The 23,183-nt window shown below is 39.5% G+C and overlaps 1 protein-coding gene across 6 annotated transcripts in view; it reads right to left on the bottom strand.

Annotated features, from left to right (window-relative positions):
- Positions 1-23,183, bottom strand: part of ASTN2 (astrotactin 2) — a 1,032,132-nt gene that overhangs the window by 223,130 nt on the left and 785,819 nt on the right. The window contains exon 1 of one of the 6 annotated variants that reach the window (XM_017949338.3): positions 22,977-23,169. The exons of 4 other annotated variants lie outside the window; for them this stretch is intronic. Coding sequence is in view for 1 of the 2 variants with exons in the window: in XM_017949339.3 (XP_017804828.1) it covers positions 22,608-22,716 (109 nt within the window). In the remaining variant the exon portion in view is untranslated. Of the gene's footprint in view, positions 1-22,607; positions 22,840-22,976; positions 23,170-23,183 lie in introns of those variants that run through there. One more of the 6 variants, XM_017949339.3, reaches the window with a different exon arrangement.

Raw genomic sequence — 23,183 nt, forward strand, 5'->3', positions numbered from 1 at the left:
CCTTAACCTCTCTAAGTCTCCATTTCTTCATCTGTAAAATGCTAATGATTTTAGTACCTAAATATTGGATTAGAAGATAAATGAGAAACTAAACTTAGTGAAAAATATCCAATGCTAGGGTGTCAAGAGCATCATCAGAGGTCATTTGTTCCAGCCCTTGGCATTCATCCTAGCATTATTCAACTCTTGTACATGTCTGAATCTGTAAATCTTCCCTTGAAACCTGCCTGATGGTTTAACTGTCAAAAATTTCCCCTTAAATTACCTGTCTTCTACCTACAAGAAGACAGTAGACCAGGGTAGAATTGAATGCATAAGTCCAAAACTGTTGAGTCAGACCACCTGATTTCAAATCTTAGTCAAGTCACTTCACCTCTCCAACCTTAGTGTGTTCATTTGTAAAATGGGGATACTAATTCCTCATCCAACTCTTCTAGGAATAAAACAAGATATGTTGTGCTAGCCCATTTTCACCTATGATCTCATACAGTTCTCCATCATCCTACAAAGTAGGGATTGTTGCCCCCTTTTACAAATGAGAGAACTGAGGCACAGCATGATAAAGTATAACTTGCAAGAGGATCCGTGTCTTCAAGTGAAAGCAGTTAAATTTCTGAGACAGGTCACACTCTCTGTGGGAGAGGGACCCCTGGATGCTGCCCAGTAGCCTAGTAGTGGCCAGTGTTTTGGTCAGAATCAGGAATCAGTCGGCATTGAAGGGTAACATCTACTTCTTCCTCCTGAGGCAAGGCAGGCTGTGGCCAGTAATAGGAGGCTGAAAAAAAGGTCATATGTGATCTCCTGCTGCCCTCTAGTGCCTACTTAAGATGATTGCTCTGGGGAAACCTCTGTTCTGATCCTTGCCAAAGAACGATCATAGTGTGCAAAGCAACTTGCACTGAGGGAAGCCAGGGAAACAGTAAAAGCTAGCTATGATGCAAGGAAGCTTAGTGCAATGACTAAAAGAATTCTGAAAGAGCATTTGCTGAGGCCTATTCAGTGCCAGGTTTACCGCTAGGCACAAGGGGGAAAATATGAATAATAATTTGTTTCAATCCTTGTGGTACTCAAGTGTAGAGATCTGATGGGGCATGTTGGCTGGGAGGGAAAAAACAGAGATGGAGAAGGAGATGCTGAAGATATGGCAGAGAGAAAAGATAATTGATGCAGCAGGATCTTAAAGGAGACAGGAAGAGAAAAAATTCCAAGGTGGTAATGGAAGGGATGTGGTCTGAACTTCATATACATCTGGATGTGAAATTCAGTTTGGTCAAAATTAGGCATGCAACCAGGGCCTCTTTGTATAGTTACACAAGTTGAGCTCTGTAAAAAGGTGACAAGGCAAAAGGGCAGGTGGGGACTAAATCCAGCCTCAGTTTCACTTGCCATGCCTGTGCTCATGCAATTGAATACAAGTAGAGGAGCTCCTCTTCCTAATTCATATAAAAGGTAACTTACAGGCTAGCCACAGTCCTGCATGTGACCATACAAGCTTCTTCCTCATAGTAGTCTCTGCTTTTTATGTATAAAATAGGCTAATATCACTGACAATATAAAGTTGTTGAGATTTAAGATAATGGGCCAGGCGCAGTGGCTCACGCCTGTAATTCCAGCACTTTGGGAGGCTGAGGTGGGCAGATCACCTGAGGTCAGGAGTTCGAAACCAGCCCGGCCAATATGGTGAAACCCTATCTCCACTAAAAATACACAAATTAGCTGGGTGTGGTGGTGGGCACCTGTAATCTCAGTTACTCGGGAGGCTGAGGCAGGAGAATCACTTAAACCTGGGAGGCAGAGTTTGCAGTAAGCAGAGATTGCAACATTGCACTCCAGCCTGGGCAACGAGAGTGAGACTCCATCTCAAAATAAATATATATAAAATGTAGGGTCATGCCAGACACTTAGTAGCCACCCAAAACATGCCAGTTCTTGTTATTATTACTATTACTAGTATTATTCTAACAACATAGTCTTATTTTTAATGCAGTTTTATTTTTAAGATGGTGATAGGAAAAGTGCTCGGAAAACGGAGAAGACAGAAAAGAAAACCACATTTCCCAATCTTCTATTCTTTGCCAAACGCAAGACATTGTGGATCTCGTGGAATCCTCACAACAGTGCCTTGGACAAGTAATGTCGTAATTTTTTAAAACTATAATATACAGCTGAAAAAACAGAGTTTCCAAGAAGTGACAGACCGCAGTCGAAGGTCATTAGGCATTCAAAGCCTGACTCCAAAGCCCCTTTTCTGTGCAAAGGAGTTGCGATGGATCATTAACAGGAGAACTGCCTTCTCTGTCTTGGGATCAAGTTGTTTTACTTTCTTAAAAACTCTGTTTAAAACTTACCCCTCAAGAAGAGATTCCAAGATTAGTTCCTTCCCAATTCCTTCCTCCTCCTTCCAATCACTTCTCAGGCTAGGAGTCAAAGAGGAAATGCTCAGAAACGATTATTCTTGGACAAGGCTTACGGAATTGGAGGCCTCTGAGATGCTAATGGCCTGCTTTAGATAGACTCCCAGATTGTCCCACCTGAACATATTTGAGGCAGGAGAGCAGGCCAACAAGGTGTACTAGCCCACCTTGGGGCCAGTGGGAGGCCACTTTGGGGCCAGTGGGAGGTTGCCAGTTTCAAACATCCAGGAGGGTATGAACATCGGCTGGAGTCATCTAGGAACCATTAGCCAGTTAAGGGAACCATTAGAAAACAAGCTGCTACTCTCTTACCACTTTCCTGGGGGTTCACAGTCTTGCTTTCACATTTCTAACTTCTTATTTTTAACAAAATGTTTAAAATACTCATGTTAAAAGACAACCTTTAAACATGTGAGTAGGCATTACTTTTGGAAACCATGTTCAAGAGTTACTTCTCCATTAGCTCTCCTCTGCCCTGTAAACTCTGCTGCTAGGGGCCAGGAGAAGGATTAATGAGCCCACTCAACAAAAACTAAAAGGGCTGAAACTCATCAGAGATTGCCTGTCTTACATTGAGGCTACCAGTAAAATTAATATTAACAATAGCTACAATTTTACAGGCACATATTCCAGGCCAGATGTTCTGCTACTTGATTTGCATACATTATGCCCTTTGGTCTCTATAAATCCTAACAGTGAGAGGTACGTTTCATTACTGCTTTTTAAAGATGAGCAAATGGAAGCTCACAAGGGGAAATTCAGGGATCCAAGAACACCTGGATTGCCATTGTGACCTTCCTTAATTCTAAGCACTATTCCACAATATTAGGCTGCCTCCCACTCTGCTACGTTGCTAGAGATTCAAGTTAAGGTAGTCATAAATTCTGGAAATTGAATATTCAATTTTTGTTGCTTCTGCCCATTATGTCACAGTAATCAGCAATAAATCTCTTACCATAGTAGTCTATGGACAATCAATAGGTAATTGGTTGAAAAACTATGAAGCATCCAAACAGTGGGGTACTATGTACTTAAAAATGAATTAGAATAATACTGTATGTGATTGTAGTAATCACAAATATATTTTACTAAATGGAAAAAATGAATGTGCAGAACAATGTTTAAGGTTTTTTGTTGTTTTTAAATAGGCACTGGGCCTCTCCGTTGCCTAGGTTGGTCTCGAACTCCTGAGCTCAAGCAATCCATGTTCCTTGGCCTCCCAAAGTGTTGAGATTACAGGTGTTAGCCACCATGTCCAGTTCAGAGCAGTGTTTAAAGTGCTATCTTTTGTATAGAAAAGAAGGGAGTACTATACACACACACACACACACACACACACACTCTATATATATATTATATATATATAAAATCCAGAGATAAGAATAGAAGCCAGAGTTTTGCAGTATATCTTCTAAGTTTTAGCTTTGCACCACACAAAAGTTTTACATACTTTTTCTTTAAATCACAAAAGAAAAACAAAAACAATCTCTACAAATTATGTACCGACTGAAAAAATATCTATAACTCTACATCAAAGTGTTGATATAGCTGTATAGAGAAAATAAATATTTAGAGTGGCTTTTAAATGCAGTATTTTGATTTTACAGCTTAGTGGTGCACCACCACACCCAGCTAATTTTTGTATTTTTAGTAGAGATGGGGTTTCACCATCTTAGCCAGGCTGGTCTTGAACTCCTGACCTCAAGTGATGCACCTGCCTTGGCCTCCCAAAGTGTTGGGATTACAGGCATAAGCCACCATGCCCAGCCTGTACTACTTCTCATAAAGCCACCCATCAATCAAAAACATCTATTTGGGATGCTGAACAAACACAAATGATCTGCAAATCTAGATGTAATGGTCTTACCACTAGCTGTAATATTGGTGATATAGCTTGGATGTTTGTCCCCTCCAAATCTCATGTTGAAATGTAATCCCCATTGTTGGAGGTGGGATGGGGTAGGAGGTGTTCGGGTCATGGACATGGATCCCTCATCAATGGCTTGGTGCTCTCCCTGTGATAATGAGTTACTTCGAGATCTGATTGTTAAAAAGTCTGGGACCTCTCTCTCTCTCCCTTTCTTGCTCCCTCTCTCTTGCCATGTGATACACCTACTCTTCCACCACCTTCCATCAAGACTAAGAGCTTCCTGAAGCCTAACCAGAAGCTAAGCAGATGCTGGTGCCATGCTTGTACAGCCTGCAGAACTGTGAGCCAAATAAACCTTTTTTCCTTATCAATTACCCAGTCTCAGATACCACTTTATAGTGACACAAAATGGACTGACACAATTGGTATTGCTATTTTGAAATAATAACCTGTCTGTTGTGGGCTATAGCAAGTAAGCCATTACGTTAACGTGATTGGGAACTAAGCTTTTTCAGCATTAAAGACAACTAATTCAGGTATTAAGAAGTATTATGAAAAATTATGTAAACTGAAATTTCAGTTGGAAATCATAAAAACTTACGACTTGTTTTTCTCTTTGAAAAAATAAAAACATTTCATAGCTCTGCCAACTGAAAAGGCCTAGAAATAAGGATAATGTACTAGGCAATAAATACCCCTACTGCCCAGATTCTGGTTTCTAAATGCTATTTTTCATTAAAAGGAACAAAGGATACTTGGAAAAATTCCTGAATCCAAGTCTGGAACAAGTATGGTACAAGCTGAGCCTGGGATGTTTTGTTATAACAAAAAACAAGGTCAGGACTAATGAAGTCATTTCAAAAGGACATACAAACCAACTTAAAGAGAATCACATTGGCCTAACATTAAACAATTCGAACAAGGAAAACAATAATAATTGCAATTGATTGACATTTATCAAACAAATAAACTTCCATTAATTCATAATGTTCTGAAAACTGAAACCAAAGCCAAACCAAAACCAAGAAACAAATAAAAACCAAATTAACAAAGCTCATCAGTTACTATTAGAGACTGCTAGGAGACAAACATATTGTTCTAAAAATTGATAAAAGAATGAAGTTATCAGCCATGCTTTGAACTGGATTTCAGGGTAATCACATTTTTTATGGAAATACTGCAGGTAATAAGAGCAGTAATAATGACAGAATCACAAAATTACTATTTCATAATTTCTAATAAAAGAATAGATCTAGACAACTATCATCAATGAATCCTAAAACTACTAAGAGGAAGGCTAATGAGAAAATTTCTAATGAATGGATTGGACTGATAGGTTCTGAACTTGCTGATCAAACTTAATGTGACTAAAAGTAGTACAACAGGCATTAAGTGCCTCTGATATGATTCTATAAGATGCACACGGCAATCCTGTGTAATTCAGGTGGTACTCCTTGGATGACAGACAGAATTTGGGGGTCTGCAGACTTGTATAGGGAAAAAAAAGTACCTTTATTTTTAGTATCTTATCATTGCAATTTACTATTTCCTTAAATTATGAATGCCACTAACAAAATATAGTAGTATTAACATTTCCTATGACTGACATAATGAAACTCACATGTACTTCTATCACATTACAGTTATTACAAATCTCAAAATACTTATGGTTGACCCAACTTAGAATTATAATAGTTAGACTCTCTACTAGATCTTATCATGAATAAAGATGCACATATATTACTGTATCATACTTTAAAAATATTTTGATAATTATGGATTGACCTAATTTATTTCTTTTGTAGTCTTTTGTATTTTATTTTATTTTAAAACATTTTTCTGAGAAAAGGGGTTATAGTCTTCATTCTACAAAAGGAGCCTATAAGACAAAAACAGGTGGTGAATCCCTAAAAAAAGAGGAACAAATTAACACCATGAGGAAGCACTTAGCTCAATCTGTAATCTGAAGAGTTCTAAAGGACAAATGAGCCGACATCTTCAACAAATAACAACATGGGCAAAATTAAAGTGTGGAACTATTATAGATTAAAAGAACACCATATAGACATTTTGATCCATATTATTTATTTATATTTTTATATGTATTTATTTATTCTTTTTTTTTTTTTTTTTGAGACAGAGTCTTGCTCTGTCACCCAGTCTGGGGTGTAGAGGCATGATCTTGGCTCACTGCAACTTCTGCCTCCCATTTCAAGCTATTCTCCTGCCTCAGCCTCCCAAGTAGCTGGGACTGCAGGTGTGCACCACCACTCCTGGCTAATTTTCATATTTTTAATAGAGACAGGGTTTCACCATGTTGGCCAGGCTGGTCTTGAACTCCTGACCTCAAGTGATTCACCCACCTCAGCCTCCCAGAGTGCTGGGATTACAGGCGTGAACCACCACACCCGGCCTTGATCCATATTTAAATATACAGACTATGAAAGATATTTTTGAAGCAGTTAAGGTAATTTGAATATGAAATGCTAGATGTGACAATGATGTTGAGCTTATGTTAAAAAAAAAACAAACTATCTGTTTGCAATATACACTGGGATATTTACAGAAGGAATAATATAATGCTGTATCTGGGATTTGCTTTAAAAGACTCTAGCAACAAAAAAACAAATTGCAGATAAGCAATAGCTGAAGCAAAGTTGGCAAAATATTGACAACAATTATTGCTAGGTGATGAATACATAGAGATTTATTATACCATTTTCTCTCCTTGTGTGTACTTAAAATCTTCCTTAATAAAACATTGAGAAAAGACGGCTGCCAGATTACACAAAATTGAAAAGGAAAATTATTGTTGGGAAATAGAATGAGGGGAGATTTTTCATATTCTACATTATGTACTGTTTTGATTCTTTCTTGTAAATGTGTGCTCACTTGTATTGTTTTTTAAAGACTATTTTTAGAACACCTTTAGGTTCACAGAAAAATTGAAATGAAGGCACAGAAAATTTCTCTATTTTCGTGCCCCCCTGACCCACCTGCTACATAGCTTCCCCTGTTATCAACATCCCCAACAGAGTGGTACATTTGTTACAATTGATGAACGTACACTGACATATCATAACCACGTGAAGTCCGTAATTTATCATAGTAATCAGTGCTGGTGTTGAATATTCTACGGGTTTGTATAAATGTATAATGACATGTATCTACCACTGTAGTACCATGCAGAGTATTTTCACTGCCCTAAAAATACCATGTGCTCCACCTATTCATCCATATCCCCTGCTCCCAACTCCTGGAAACCTGGAAACTCCTGGAATCTTTATTCTGCACAGTTTTACTTTTTCCAGAATGTCATACAGTGGGAATCATACAGTATGTAGATTTCAGATTGACTTTTTTTTTTTTTTTTTTTTTTTGAGACAGTCTCACTCTGTCACCCAGGCTGGAGTGCAGTGGCACGATCTTGAGTCACTGCAACCTCTGCCCCCCAGGTTCAAGTGATTCTCCCGCCTCAGCCTCCTGGATAGCTGGGATTACAGGCATCCGCCATCATGCCCGGCTAATTTTTGTATTTTTGCAGAGATGGGGTTTCACCCATGTTGGACAGGCTGGCCTTGAACTGCTGACCTCAGGTGATCCACCCACCTCAGCCTCCCAAAGTGCTGGGATTATAGGCATGAGCCACAGCGGCCGGCTGCCTTCGTTTACTTACTAATATGTTAAGCTTCCTCCATGTATTTTCATGGTTTAGAAGCTCATTTCTTTTTATTGCTCAACGTAGTACATTGTCTGGATGTACCACAAGCTATTTATCCATTCACCTATGAAGGACATATTGGTTGCTCTAAAGTTTGGGCAATTATGAATAAAGCTGCTATAAATATCCATGTGCAGGTTTTTGTGTGGATATATGTTTTCAACTCCTTTGGACAAATACCAAGGAGCACAATTACAAGATCACATGGTAAGACTATGATTTAAAGGACATGAAAGGAATGCAGTATTTTGCTAGGACAGATGTAAGGATGGCTGGGCTTAGTGGGCTAGAAATGACTTAGTGTGTTAGTCAGTGAAAACAGGGACGTAGGAGGTGAGACTCAACCCCAGAGGCGGAGACTCAGGCATCAGACCAGATTGAGGACTAGCTAAAACAGGGTAGGGCAGAAGCAGCTTTCCATAAGATGTGCCCACCAAAGTGCCATTGAGGTAGGAGGTGAGATTCAGCTCTGGAGGTGGGGATTCAGACTCTGGACCAGACTGAGGACTAGCTAAAACAGGGTCAGGCAGAAGCCATTTTCCACAAGACATGCCCACCAGTGTGCCATGTCAGTTCATAATTGCCATGACAACACCTAAAGGTTACCATCCTTTTCCATGGCAACGATCCCATGAACCAGAAGTTACCCTTATCCTAGGAATTTCTGCATAAATCACTCCTTAATTTTCATGTAATTAAAAGTGGGTATAAATACATCTGCAGGGCTGCTACCTTGGACACACTGCCTATGCAGTAGCCCTGCTCTACAGACAGCGGGACCTACGCTGCTGCTCTAAACTTCAATAACAGTTGTTATCTAAAAAACAAACAAACAAACAAACAAAACAGTACATTTGTAATGTTTTGTAAGAAACTGCCAAACCACCTTCCAAAGTGGCTGCACATTTTGCATTCCTACCAGCAATGAACGAGAGTTCCTGTGGCTCTGAATCCTTGTCAGCACTTGATGTGCAGCATCTTTTCATATGCCTATCTGCCATGTCTATCTTCTTTGGTGACATGTATATTAAAGTCTTCAGCCCATTTTTTTAATTGGGCTGTTTTCTTATTGTTGAGTTTTAAGAGCTCTTTATATATTTTGGATAACAGTCCTTTATTGGATGTGTCTTTTGCAAATATTTTCTCCCAGTCTTTGGCTTGTATTCTCATTATCTTGACATTGTCTTTCACAGAGCAGAAGTTTTTCATTTCAATGAAATCCAGCTTAGAAATGATTTCTTACATTTTTTTTTTTTTTTTTTTTTGAGACAGAGCCTTGCTCTGTCACCTAGTCTGAAGGGCAGTGGTGCGATTTTGGCTCACTGCAACCTCCGCCTCCCAGGTTCAAGCAATTCTCTGCCTCAGCCTCCCGAGTAGCTGGGATTACAGGCGCATGCCAACACACTCAGCTAATTTTTGTATTTTTAGTAGAGACAGGGTTTCACCATCTTGGCCAGGCTGGTCTTGAACTCCTGACCTCAAGTGATCCACCCGCCTTGGCCTCCCAAAGTGTTGGGATTACAGGCATAAGCTGTCACGCCCAGCCTGCACTAATTCTCATAAAGCCACCCATCAATCAAAAACATCTATTTGGGATGCTGAACAAACACAAAAACCTTAATTGTATTAAGCCACTGAGATTTAAGGGTTTATTGTTTATAATAACTAGTACTGTTAAACTATGTAAGTACTTAGAACATGGTAAGGAATCAATAAATGCTAGTAATCACTATGATGATGATCATGATGACAATCTCCCTGGACAAAGGGTCCACAAGGGCAGCAGGTAGGAGGGCTGGTCAAGTCTGACTGAGTGGCTGGGTCAGGGGAGCTCGGCCTCCCAAAGTGCTGGGATTACAGGCATAAGTCACTGCGCCCAGGCTTATATATTGTATTTTTAAAAAGCAATAACATTTTCCTATTCTTCAAAATAAAACAGAAGAATAGATAAGCAGTAACATGAAAATAATACATTGGGTGGAGGTGAGGGGTTGGGTAAAGGAGACTGTCTCTTTGTCTGTGGCCCGGCAGTCTTACAGATGCCAGTTGATGGAGTGGTTAATGGTAGCAACTATAAAGAGGAAAGCTGGCTGAAATACTGGAGCAAAGAGGAGCAGGAGATCTGGGACTGGGGCTGAGATTCAGGGCTTGGCAGAAATTACGCCTATGAAAAATTTTCCCAGCAGCCCTCATTTAGCATTGAGTTGAGTTGAGGTTGTTAGCACTGCACAGGGAATTTTCTCTGGGCAATAACATTATTATTTCTGACCTCTGACTATCCATACAAGTTCAAACCATTACAAATTGGGTCTGGTCAATGAACATAAATGTATATGATATTAAAATAAAGCTTCAAAATTCTGGACCAGTTGTTTCCATTATCAACTCAAGGAAATACACTAGAAAGGAAAAAAAAATGTATCTGCACAAGGACATTTTTGCAATCTTATTTGAGCTTTTTCAATGTTCAAAATTGGGTCTGTCAACTTGACAAACTCTTAGGTGGCCAGTTTGAGAATTATAAAGGCCAGTAAAAAATTATTTCAAACATTTTTCATGATAAGTAAATAAAATGCCAAAATTTATATTTATTAGAAAAGAAAGTTTTTGAATACCTAGAATTATTATAGATATGTATTAACAGAGTAAGAGGAACTTAGTAAATGTTTACAATTAGATAAATATAACCAACATCATGATTATATTAAGGTGGTTGATAAAATTGACTCTTTTAAAATGCTCTTTTATGCTTTAAATTTAAATTGAATTCAAACATCTATTGAGCACTTACCAAGTATCAGGTATAGGCTAGACTGAAAAATTTGGGGCCGAGTACATCACATCATATGGAGATAGAGTCAGAGTTTCAGCAAAAAGTAGAACTAAGTAGACCAACAGATAATAAGAAAAGGAAGGAGGAAAGAAAAAGAGATGAAGAGAGAGCAATTTGGGGGTAGGGAACAACTCTAAAATGGCCCTCAACAATCCCCCCTCCTCATATTTACCGCCTGTTATAACCGTCTCCACTTGAGTTACTTGCCCCCAACCAACAGAATATGACAATATTGAGAGGATGCCACTTCTGTGATTAGGTTACAAAAGGTGTAACTTCCATTGTATTAGACTCCCTCTTGCTGGCTTTAAAAACAACAAATGAGTCATGAAGAGGCTCATGTGGCAAAGGATGGAGGGCAGTCTCCAGCAAAAAGTCAGCAAGGAACTGAGGACTTTGGTCCAACCACCCTTAAGGAACTGAATCTCATCAAAATATATATGTCATCTTGGAAATCACTACTTCCCCATTTCAGCCTTCAGATGAGACCACACCTCCTGCCATTAACTTGACTACAGTTTTGTAAGACACTGTGAAGGAGAGAAACCAGATAACCTGTGCTTGGATTCCTGACTCACAGAAACTGTGAGAGAAAAAAAGTGTGTTATTTCAAGTGGCAAAGTTTTGGAGGTAATTTGTTATATAATGACTGATAAGTAACACATAAAATTTTATATTGTTTCATAAAAATTATAGTGCTGGGCACAGTGACTCACACCTGTAATCCTAGCACTTTGGGAGGCTGAGGTAGGAGGATGGCTTGAGTTCAGGAGTTCAAGAGCAGCCTGGGCAACATGGTGAAAACCCATATCTACAATAAATTACCTAGGTGTGGTGGCATGAGCCTGTAGTCCCAGCTACTTGGGGGGCTGAGTGGGAGGATCACTTGAGCCAGGGAGGTCAAGGCTGCAGTGAGCTGAGATCATGCCACTGCACTCCAGCCTGGGTGACAGAATGAGATCTTGTCTCATAAAAAATTCTAGTAATTATAAACTTCTAGACTCAGACATATTTGTTAGGTTGTATAGGAGTTTTAACTCCTTACATTTTCTCTCCCATATTCTTTTCCTCCTCAGAATTCAGTTGATAATGAGAGAAGAAAACGAGACTATTGTGTTGAGAATAGTAATAACAATAATAACAGTAATAATGATTGTATTAACAGCTAACATCCACAGAGCACTTATTCTTTACCAGGTGGTGCCTTTTGGATTTATTAAGTCATCAAACACTCACATTTCTGTGTGGTAGATGACTACTATTATCTCCCATCTTGTGGAGGAGGGAAGCAAAGTACAGAGAGGTAAAGTTAGTTGCCCAAAGTTATAGAACTTGTCAGTTGCAAAAAGATACCAATAATTATTTCAAATTATCTTTTCATCTCTTCCCAAAAATACCTTTCCAGCTGGGTGGTGTTGGGGTTCTATCTGATTACAAAGCCCTCACTTTTTCTAGACAATGGTGTCCTTAATAAGCAAACTTATTTTATATTATTAATAATAACAAATGCAATATAATGAACATTATTACACATTAGGCAAAGTGCTATATGTTTTACATCCAATTGAGACAGGAAAACAGGGTCTGGAGGCAGGGAACATAAGGCTGATTCCCACTTAAGCTATGACAGGAAATATCCTCTCGGTAGGTAGGCCATAGGCCAAGTAAATAACTTGTAACTTTACTTCATCCTCTTTGTTTACATACAGCGTACACCCAAGTAACCAATGGAATCATCTAGAGGGTATTTAAACTCCACAAAATTCTGGTCCTTATGTTTGGGGCTTCTCCCACACTGTGGAGTGTACTTTCATTTCCAATAAATCCATTCATTCCTTCCTTGCTTTGTTTGTGGGTTTTGTCCAATTCTTTGTTCATCACACCAAAAAATTGGATATCATTCACCAGTTACATAATATCTCATCTTGCTCCCAACAATCCTGTGTTAACTATTGTTATACCTATTTTAAAGACAATGAAAGAAAACTAGAGATCTTCTTCATAAATGAAGAAAACAATATTAAGCTCCTAGGGTGGTGTTATCAGTGGAATTGTGTCCTCCCCCAAAATATGTTAAAAGCCTAATCTCCAGTACATCAAAATGTGACTTTATTTGCAAATGGGGTGATTTTAGTTGTAACTGGTTAAAATGATGTCATCCTTGAGTGGGGCAGGTCCTTAATCCAATATGACAGATGGCTTTAAAAGAACGTGTAGACATACATACAGAGGAAATGCCATGATGAGGTAGAGATTGAAGTTATGCTCACATGACGCAAAAAAATGTCTGGGGCCACCAGAAGTTGGAAGAGGCAAGGAATAATCTTTCTCTAGAAGTCTTGGAGAGAACATGGCCCTGATGACATCTTAATTTGTGTCTTCTATGCTCCAAAACTGTGAAAGAATAAATTTTTCATTTAAGCCACCTAGATTGTGGTACTCTGTTACTGCAACCTTAGCAAACTGATGAAGCCACCTTTGCAAAACTATGACTGAGATAGTGAAAGAGATCTAACTTAACTGACTCCGTCTTGCTTCTAACCTCCATGCTGTCCTTGTTCATTCCTGGGCATAGGCTGAACTAACTTTGGGATAAACTTAGTTTGTAGTTTCTAGTTTAAGCAAAAATGGTAACAGCCCTTTCCAAAGCAGACCTCCTTCTTGCCTGGGGACTAGATTGCCTTTGTAGGACTAACATTAGCCACAGATCAGAAATTATGGTTTAGGAGTCATCCAGCTGGAGGTTACAAAATGCTGACCCTCCCTAAACTGCTCCTGAGATCAGTGCTTATTTTTCAGACCCTGCACTTGATGGATCAGCTGGCACCACCCAAATCAATAAACTTGCCAGGTTCTGACCCACAGACCCCAGCTGCATGACAGATGAATAACATACTCAGACACCGATACTCAGTGAAAGAGCAGCTACAGGGCTGGGCCACACAGACAGTTGTGGCAGCTGTGCACCTTTACTAGCTGGCCCTGCCAGCATTTATTCAGCACAGATTTAATGACAAAGGCTTTGAATCAACATATCTGTGAGCAGTTAATCTGGTTGCCCTCCCCAGGAGAGAGCCATCCTGCCTGTGAATGATTAAAGGTTGGTTTTAGGACAATGAGAGTAAACAAGCTATTTAGATAAAACTTCCCACAGTCTCTTGTTATTTGTTTCTTTGCTATCAACTAAAGGTAAAGAGGACTAGGCTATCTTCAGCCAAATCTTTTATTGAAGCTATGCAACCTCCCCGGCCTTCCAAGAAGGTTTGTGTCTATCTCCTATAACTATCTTTATAATTTTTATAATTTCTCCAACCACCCTGACCAATCCCCTACATAAACTGGCTCATCTGATCTTGTGGCCCCTGACTCAGGAACTGACTCAGTGCAAGGAGACAGCTTCAACTCCCTATGATTTCATCCCTGACCAATCAGCCCTCCTGGCTCACTGGCTTTCCCCACCCACCAAGTTATCCTTAAAAACTCTGCTACCCAAATGCTCAGGGAGACTGATTTGAGTAGTAATAAAACTCTGGTCTTCCACACAGCAGCGAGCTCTGCTTGAATTACTGTTTCTCCATTGCAATTCCCCTGTCTTGATGAATTGGCTCTGTCTAGGCAGTGGGCAAGGTGAACCCCTTGGGCAGTTACAAATTTGGGGGCTTGTCCAGGATTGCCCATGTGGCTACCTGCTCATGGTTCAGTGCCCCCCACCCTCCAGCAATGGATCCAGAGGCCAGCCCAAGTGGCTGCCTAGTTCTTTTGGACTGGGGCTGACTCTGATGCTCTATTGGTGGGGTACTGCTGATCCAGTGTGCAAGGATTTAATTGCAATGGAGAAATAATCCTGGGGAGATGTCCCTTAACTGTAGCCCTATCACAGGGTGTCAGTCTGTAGCTCCATTGTAGGGTGTTTGGATTGGTGACTATCCTAGGTGCTTCTAATACCTCCTTCCTTCTCCCAACTGGTATGTAGCCCTATGGCAGGGTGTCTGTAGCCCCAATGCAGGGAGTCTGTTTACAGCTCCATCATGGTGTGTCTGTGTCTGTATCCCCATTGCAGGGTGTCTGTTTGGCTCCTTGTGGGGGTTCTTGGTTAGTTCTTTCTAACTAGTAGGAAGAGTCTTGGTTTGGGAGACTTCTCATTCAGGAGGATTTCGAAGAGGATTCTCAGATGCAGAATAGGAGGATAGTTTGGAAGGGATACTCTTGGAGTTCTTGGTCAGGGATCTGATTTGGAAGGCCTTCTGTCTGTCGTGTCTTTGTGTGTGTTTGTATATGTGGAGGGGATCTCAGAAGGAATTGCTGGTGGAAGTCCAGCAGGCTTAACTCAGAGAACCCTCATTATTTGTCTGGTTACATTTGGCGAGCCCTAAAGAAAGCTCAACAGGCCTGTCTCAGGGTGACCATCTGCTCTTGGCCTTGCCCAGAGACCCCATTGTGAATTACCATTTAGAGGTCATCCCTTCCCACCTGGAGTGGATCAAAGACAACAGGGACCAACAGGGAAAAAGTTTGAGCTTTCCCAGGTTGATATTGGGTGCTGAACAAGGTGACTAATGTCTGTTTTGTTATGTGTATTTTGCTGGGATGAAAAATGTTAATTCGGTTCTCCATGCAGCCTGTTGGGCAGCATTTGCAAACTAAGAATCTTGTCTGTGGTTCCACAAAACAGTAAAGGGTGATTTTCTTTTGTAAAGTGGCTTGAACACCACAGAAGCCACTCCATTCTTCTAGAAGCTGCAGAGAAAAGGAACCTGGGAACCTGGTATGCCAGCAAAAAGGGTAAGAAATTCTTACCAGCCAGATTTCTCTCTCTCTCTCTCTTTCTCTGTCTGGGTAAACAGTAAACTATTTGTCTCCCCTGCCAGGGTTTGATTAATAGAAAAAAGGATTTGTGAGACTAGTCTTAGGCTGTAGCAAATCTGGTGTACTTTGTGCTAAGAATTTGTCTTTCTGTGTTCTGTAGTGGACAGAGGGGTATCACAGGACAGAATGTGGATTTAGGATCCTTATAAGCCTGCTTTTCAAGCCAGTTTGGCAGGTTGGTCAGTTATAAACTTTGCTATGGGTCCCTGAAACCAATACAGTATAAAATTCCTCGGTCTTGTTTTGTGTCCTTAAGAGCTCAACCTTGTGACCATGTGGGGATACTTTCTTTTGGTTTGCACCATCCAGAGGACAGAGATTTGCAGGCTCATGTCATAGTTAGCCATAAAAATTTTTCTTGAGCAGTTCAAAGCCTTGCAAGCTTGAAATTGGCTTCTCTAGGCTCCTTCTAGGAAAAGCAATAGAAATTGCTCAGTACTGAATAGCTCAGTAGCCAAGTCTTTATCTTTTGAAAGTGGTGGCCTGGGTTCAATTGTTGGTTTCTGGAATGGTTTCTTTCTGGTTTATTATTAGTGTTACATTGTCATTTATTGAGGTTCCCCACCTCCCCCCATGGTAGTTTCTGATTTCCTCTCTTGAGTTTTCCTTTATCTGAACTACCTTGTGGAGATTCTACATCTTGTAAAAAAGAAACTACGTACCATGTCTTTGAAGCACCTAGGAAGTTACCTTTGGTAAAGTTTAGAAGCTAGAAATATTGGCTGCTTGGCATGGCTAAAGCCAGGTAATAAGAGATTTGAAATGATTTATTTTTAAAGAGCACTATGGTTAAAACTCAGCTTAATTAAAAGTGGATAAACAAGCTATAGATATATTTAAAAGGCCTTTATGTTTTTCTGTTATTGGAACTTGCTTTTCTGGAAAAAGGTTTTTTTCCTTCTCAACCTACTGAATTATTTATCTCCATTTTTTTTGTCTTGCCACTCTTAAAGCATACGTAAGAGGCACTAAGATAACTTCTGATAGCCTGGGCCTCCTTGGGAAAGACAGAGGAGGAGCCACAGACTCCGTTCTGGAAAAAATTCTCTGTTTCCTTCATTAAAACCCAGGAATTAAAAGTGGATGGATCCGTCTCAAAATCAAACACTCTGTTCTGTTTTGCATTGTATTATCTGACAGTTTTGAGTTTGGGGGATATCAGAAATTACTTGGCAATATGAGAGAGTTTTGGTGTGTAACAACTAGGTAGGAAGTATACTTTAAGGAATGGCTAATAGTGCTTACCAGGGATACTTGACTTTTTGCACACTTGGATCATAGAAGCATGCTATTGGCCACCTGGAAGATAAGGAAACATCCCCACCCCCTACTGGGAGATGAGACTCCCATGAGAGATGGGCTGATTACAAAATAGGCTGACTGGCTTTGGGTTGCCTTGAAATGAAATGCAAGGTAGAAGCACTGCACTGTCTTCTCCCATAGTATTTCCCTCCCTTTGGGGACCCAGGATCCAGTATAAAATGGCACCCTTAATTTTGTGGATCTGTCTTTGCCTTCAGCTGCTTATTTGCTGCCTATTTGACCCTAGAAAGGCATGCTTTCCTGGCCCTGTTCCTCCAAGGGCTCCACCCTGAAGCTAGTAATCCAATTAATAAACTGGCAAATGAAAAATATTACAAGTGCTGAAGCATCTGTCTATTTATATGTGTGTACGTTTACATATAAAAGAGCTCTGAGTAATTGGCTTAGAAAAATAAGCACTTAAATCAAATATTTTATCAGAAAAATAGAAACTTTAGTGCCTTTTTGTTCACATGACTTCAGTCATCTTTTGGAAATAAAGACAGTTTTAAAAATTATTGGTAAAATAAAATGTCTTAAAAATGTAGACATTTGTATAAATTAAGGTCAGATATCATATTTGTTAAATGCTTTAAGGTCAAACTGTTTCCTTGACTTTTGAAAAGTGTTCAACTTACCTACTTTGGGGCATTAGATTATAGATAAGGCCTGGAGACAAATGAAGAGCCATGCCCACCAGCTATGATGAAAAGAGTCAGACCTTATTGTCACTTCTGTCTGATGTCCTAGGCTCCACCCCAGTACATAATTAAAATCACTTACTTATCAGGTTTCTCACTAAAAATAAAAGTTGCTAAGAGTTAACATTGTAACATGTTATCGAGACCACTGGAGAAACAGTTTTACATACAAGGTGTGTAGGGAATGTGTTTTTGGTAAAAGATCATAAGAAGGTTTGGAGATATGGCTTTTGTTAAAAGGAATGTAATTTTGTCTAGTTTAGAGGGTTTTAAAGATTGCCTTAAACTAAAAGTGTAACAGAACAAAACTGAAGGTTTAAGCAAAGTGAAAAGGGCTTTAAAGGGTTGATGTTGTAAAAAAACATTCTATGGGTATAAACAACTTGGCTAAGATTTGAAAGAAATTATTGAGCATTTTTCCATAGGTTAAAACATTAAAATCATACTGATGTGGGGCCAGAATCTGGGCCCATATGTCCAAATAACAAGGTTTTCTTAGAAAATTAATCTGTTTGATAGAAAATTGTAAAGGGTTCGAAACAGTTTACGAAAATCTTACCTTATGATCAAACTAATTAAAACTGGATATAAAATTTTACTTAAAAAACTGGTTTTAACATTAAAGATGCACTAATGGAAACATGAAATCTGGTTTTCTCTTTTGAAGATGATTTTTATGTAATGTTAAAAGATAAGGAAAGGGTTTTGTTTTACCCTCTGGGTAAATGGCAGGGATATAAAGGGAAGACAGAAAACAGACAAATTCAGTCAGCCTCATGCTATCTTTATTGGGTCTTATTTGGAAAGTTAAGTCTCCTCTATCAGAGTAAAGGTTTTTCTTCTTTTAATAAAAATTTTTGAAGTTATCATTTTGGCCAAATGAATTAGTTATGGTTATCATTTTGGCCAAATGGATGACTTATGGTGACCTGGGATTCTATTTTATAATATTCAGTGTTTTAAACCTTTGCTATTTGAGAAACTTTCCAAAATTGAATTATAAATTACGTCTCTTTCTAACCTAATCTTTTAGATATTAAATCCTCTGAAGTCCTAAAATGACATTTGGCTTATTTCATATGAAACTCATACAAGAAGCACTGGTAAATATGAAATGATGTTTGGCTTTCTTTGGAACATTTGTGCAAATGTGTTATTGGCGTGTGTTCCAAAATTATGTAAAACTTCTATAATTCTAATATGACTTAGTATATGTTATCAGTGATAATTATAATTATTATGTTAAATGACTGTGTGCTGCAGAGGTAACAAATTCCCTTGTCAATTGTGTCTTCAAGTGTGGCTGTCCTAAAATGTTTTTGTCATCCATATACTATTGTTGTCTCGTTTTGGTCCTCTTTAACAGATGGTTTTATAATCAGCTATAAAATTTAACAGGCACTCTTAAATGCAGGTTTCTGATTAAAAACTCTGGAGACTGTGACATTAGAATCAAGGAAAAACTTTCAAATTGAAGGGTGAATAGTGTTTGGTTTTCTTTGGACTGTATTTGTATAAATATGTTACTAGTATGTGTTCCAAAAAATATGGGAAACTTCTATAATTCTGATATGATTTAGAGTACATTAATAATTATAACTGTTAAATAAAATTGTTGTATGCCACAGAAGTAACCAAGATTCCTAGTCAATTGTAGCCTTAATAGTGGCTATAGACTTTTGTCATCCACAGACATTTTGTCTTCCTTTTGTCCTTTTCAAAAGGCAGTTTATAATCAGATATAGCACTCTAAGTGCAGGTCTCAGATAACTTTAAAAATCACTTTATTGGAATAGAGGAAAAAATGAAACTTCTAGGATTCTTATAGATAGCTGATGTGTTAAACATTGGTAATCCTTTCATTCACTCAAGATAGCATATTTCTTTAGAGTTATTTGCAACTTTTAACAAGTGAGTAAAAAATACTTCTGTGAAGAAATTTTAAAGCATATTTGTTTCTCTCTACCTGATTTCTCCTGAATATGGAAACTATTTGTAAGTATTCTGAATTTATGGCAGTACAGTTAATTGCGTAAGTGTAATAAGAATCTGTTTTCTCTTGTAACAGGACACAATTGGAGAAATTGGTTATTTTACCAAGGCTTTCACTGGAATGGCATGCTTCCTTCAAAGAATCAAAGTTAATGTATAGAGCCAATTAAAGCCCCTTGCGGAATCTAACCTCATACCTTGTCTATGCAGTCCCTGCACAAGGTTCCTGACCTGTGAGCTACCTTGGGACCTTGAGAAGAGAGGAATTTACCCAACTCATAGGTATTTGAGGGTACAAACCCATGGATGAGCTTGGCTTTTAAAAACTCTTATCTGAGATTCCTCATGGAACAGAGTTCCATCAAAGCCAATTTAAACAAAGAAGACCCTAAGAGAAAAATAATTATTCTTGCTGTACTTTATGCAAATAATCAGGCCAAGTATAGTAAGACTAAAGTATATTTCTGTAAACAAATCAGTTCTATCATGATTTGTTTTTAATAAAAATGGGGTCTGGAGAGAGAAAAATTATGCTTCACAAGGAAACCTATTATTAGCGGTTGTTAGCTGTCCTTGAGTTTTTTGTACAATTCTGACTAAATCCTAAATTATTTGTGGGTTAGAAGTCCCCAAACTAATGCTTTCAAATCTTTGCTTTTAAATTTGAGAATTGTACTCCTCATTCTAGGACTCGTTATTTACCTTATAGTAGGCTGTTCACCTAAATACTGTACTGAAACTATAGATGAAAGCACTAATGATTTTGCCATGCAAGCCTTGGAAGCCCAGTCAGACCTGCATGAGCCGGTCAGATACTTGCAAAGTGGTCCCGCTCTTCTCACCTTGGGGTTCACTCCCATTCCCACTATGTCCCCTGTCAGCAAGAAGAAGCCAGAGCAATCAACAGCCTTTTCCCATCTTCATACCCTACACTTTAAGATTAAGGTGTTACAAAACCCAAAGTGAGGGACTGAAACTGCCTTTGCAAAATTATGATTGAGACAGTAAAAGAGATCTAACTTAACTGACTCCATCTTGCTTCTAACCTCCAAGTTGTCCTTATTCATTCCTGGGCATAGGCTAAACTAACTTTGGGAGAAATTTAGTTTGCAGTTTATAGTTTAAACAAAGATGGTGACAACCCTATACTCAACCAGACCTCCTACAACCCAGACCTCCTTCTTGCCTGGGGACTAGATTGCCATTGTAGGACTAACATTAGCCACAAGATTAGAAATTGTGGTTTAGGAGTTGCAGCTGGAGGTTACAAGATGCTGACCCTCCCTAAACTGCTTCTAAGATCAGTGCTTGAGATATTTTGCAGACCCTGCACTTGATGGATCAGCTGGCACCACCCAGATCAATAAACTCACTCATCTGATCTTGTGGCCCCCCCACTCAGGAACTGACTTACTGCAAGGAGGCAGCTTCGAATCTTAGAGCTTCGACTCCCTATGATTTCATCCCTGACCAATCAGCACTCCTGGCTCACTGGTTTCCCCTGACCCACTAAGTTATCCTTAAAAATTCTGTTCCCCAAATGCTCAGGGAGACTGACTTGAGTAATCATAAAACTCCGGTCTCCCGCACAGCTGACTCTGCATGAATTACTCTTTCTCTATTGCAATTCCCCTGTCTTGATGAATCAGCTCTGTCTAGGCAGCAGGCAAAGTAAACCCCTTGGGTGGTTCCACTGATACAGGTGATTCAAGCGTTAAATAAAAATCTGTTACTTTAAAATGCTGAATAAAGAGTGTTTAAAACACTCCACAAACATTATTTTTTAAATGCCTCTGTGTAAGAGAAATTCTAATATTGTGCCAGGATATGTCAAGCTATAAGATAAAAATGAGTGCATTTCCTAGAATGCTTATTCTACTCTAAGAGTTTGTGGGAGGTATAATAATTCATTTAACTGGTAAGTAAATTAAACATTAAAGAAGAGTCAAACACTTATTTTTTTTTTAAAGGGAGAAGAGTTTTTTTTTCTTTTCAAAACACTTGCTTGAGTTAGATCCCCAGGAGTATTTTTAATACTCCTGTGTAATTAGGGAAACATCATTATGTCTGTATTGATACATATACATACATATATAAGATGTATATGTGTAAGACTATGAACAGTCCTAAATTTATACTTTGGGCTGATAACTCTGGTTTTCAGGAAAAAAAAAATAAAAATAAAAACAAGTGCAAAGTCTCCCTAACTAGTCTAAGTGAGAAATCATTTGGCACCACCTCTCCCTTATCCCCTACCTGCTAATTACAATTTTTCAAGTATAGTTATCATTAAGTACAAACTACCATAATCTTGGTTTATCTTCTTGGCAAACTTCACTTAGAAATTTAGAAAATGGGGAGAAAGAGTAAACAAGGTTAAGAGTGGGTTCTCAGATAGAATTGGGTACAAATCTGGGCTCCAATACTTAGGCACAGGTGGCCTTGTTGTGTAACCGCCTAGGTTACACAACAGGTGTAGGTTAACCATCAGCTGCCTTATCTCATGAGGTCCTTATGAGGATTTAGTGAGCTATGCACCTGAAGTCCTTAGCTGTAGCCAGACAGCAAGTGTTCAAAGATGTTAGTCATTGTTTTTGGTTACTGTTTTATCATTGTGCAGGGTCACATAGCTAAGGGGAATTTCAAATCCAAGACCATCCTACTTCAAACTCCTTTGTGCTCCTAAGCTGTACAGTATAATCACCTTGGAGAATAGGTGATTGGCCCCAAACTACTTCGGGGAGTGCAGGTCGTGGCTAGTCAGTCCTGTATCAGACCTCGTCCTTGCCAGATGCCTAGTGCCCTAGATTCCCTCAAATCTCAGGCCAGGTCACCTCCCAACTGGTAAGACTCCTCCACCTTCACCTCTGACTCCCCAAAACTACACTTGGTTTGGATTCCCGGGTACCTTCAGCCTGCAGGGACAGGGGCTGCAGCGTGTACTCCCCATGTCTGCCTCTGCTGTCGGCCTCCCAGCTGAGTAGGCAAAACATTCCTTTACAGAGCAATGTGTTCATGGATAAACTTGTCTCTAGTGCAGCGCTCTATCAGAGCACAGGACATGGGGCCAAAGCACTGCCCTTCCTAGGGAGTCCCGGTTCTCGACCTCCCCAGAATGGAAGTTTGATTCTTCCGTTGGCCCATTTCTCAGATGGAAAAACAGATTCAGCAAGGTGCCAACGCTTTGTTGAGGACTACCCTGGAGGCTACAGTTTTGTGAAAGGGTAGACATTTGGACTGGAGTCAGATACGCATTCTGGCTTATCTCCTGACTTACTGAGTGAACTTGAGCAGGTCCCTTTCGCCCATGGGTCTCGGTTTCTTCATCTGCACAAAGGCGACGGAACACTGGATTACGTGTCGCTAAGGCCCCGGGTTCTCAGAGGAAAGCTCACCACTGCAGGGCCGCCTGGCCCCGCGCGCTGGGGCCCGCTGCACTACAAGCCCCAGCATGCCTCGGGAGGCGGGGCTCAGTGACGGACAG

Source organism: Papio anubis, chromosome 13 (assembly GCF_008728515.1).
Source record: "Papio anubis isolate 15944 chromosome 13, Panubis1.0, whole genome shotgun sequence".
In the NCBI taxonomy this organism is placed as follows: Eukaryota; Metazoa; Chordata; class Mammalia; order Primates; family Cercopithecidae; genus Papio; species Papio anubis.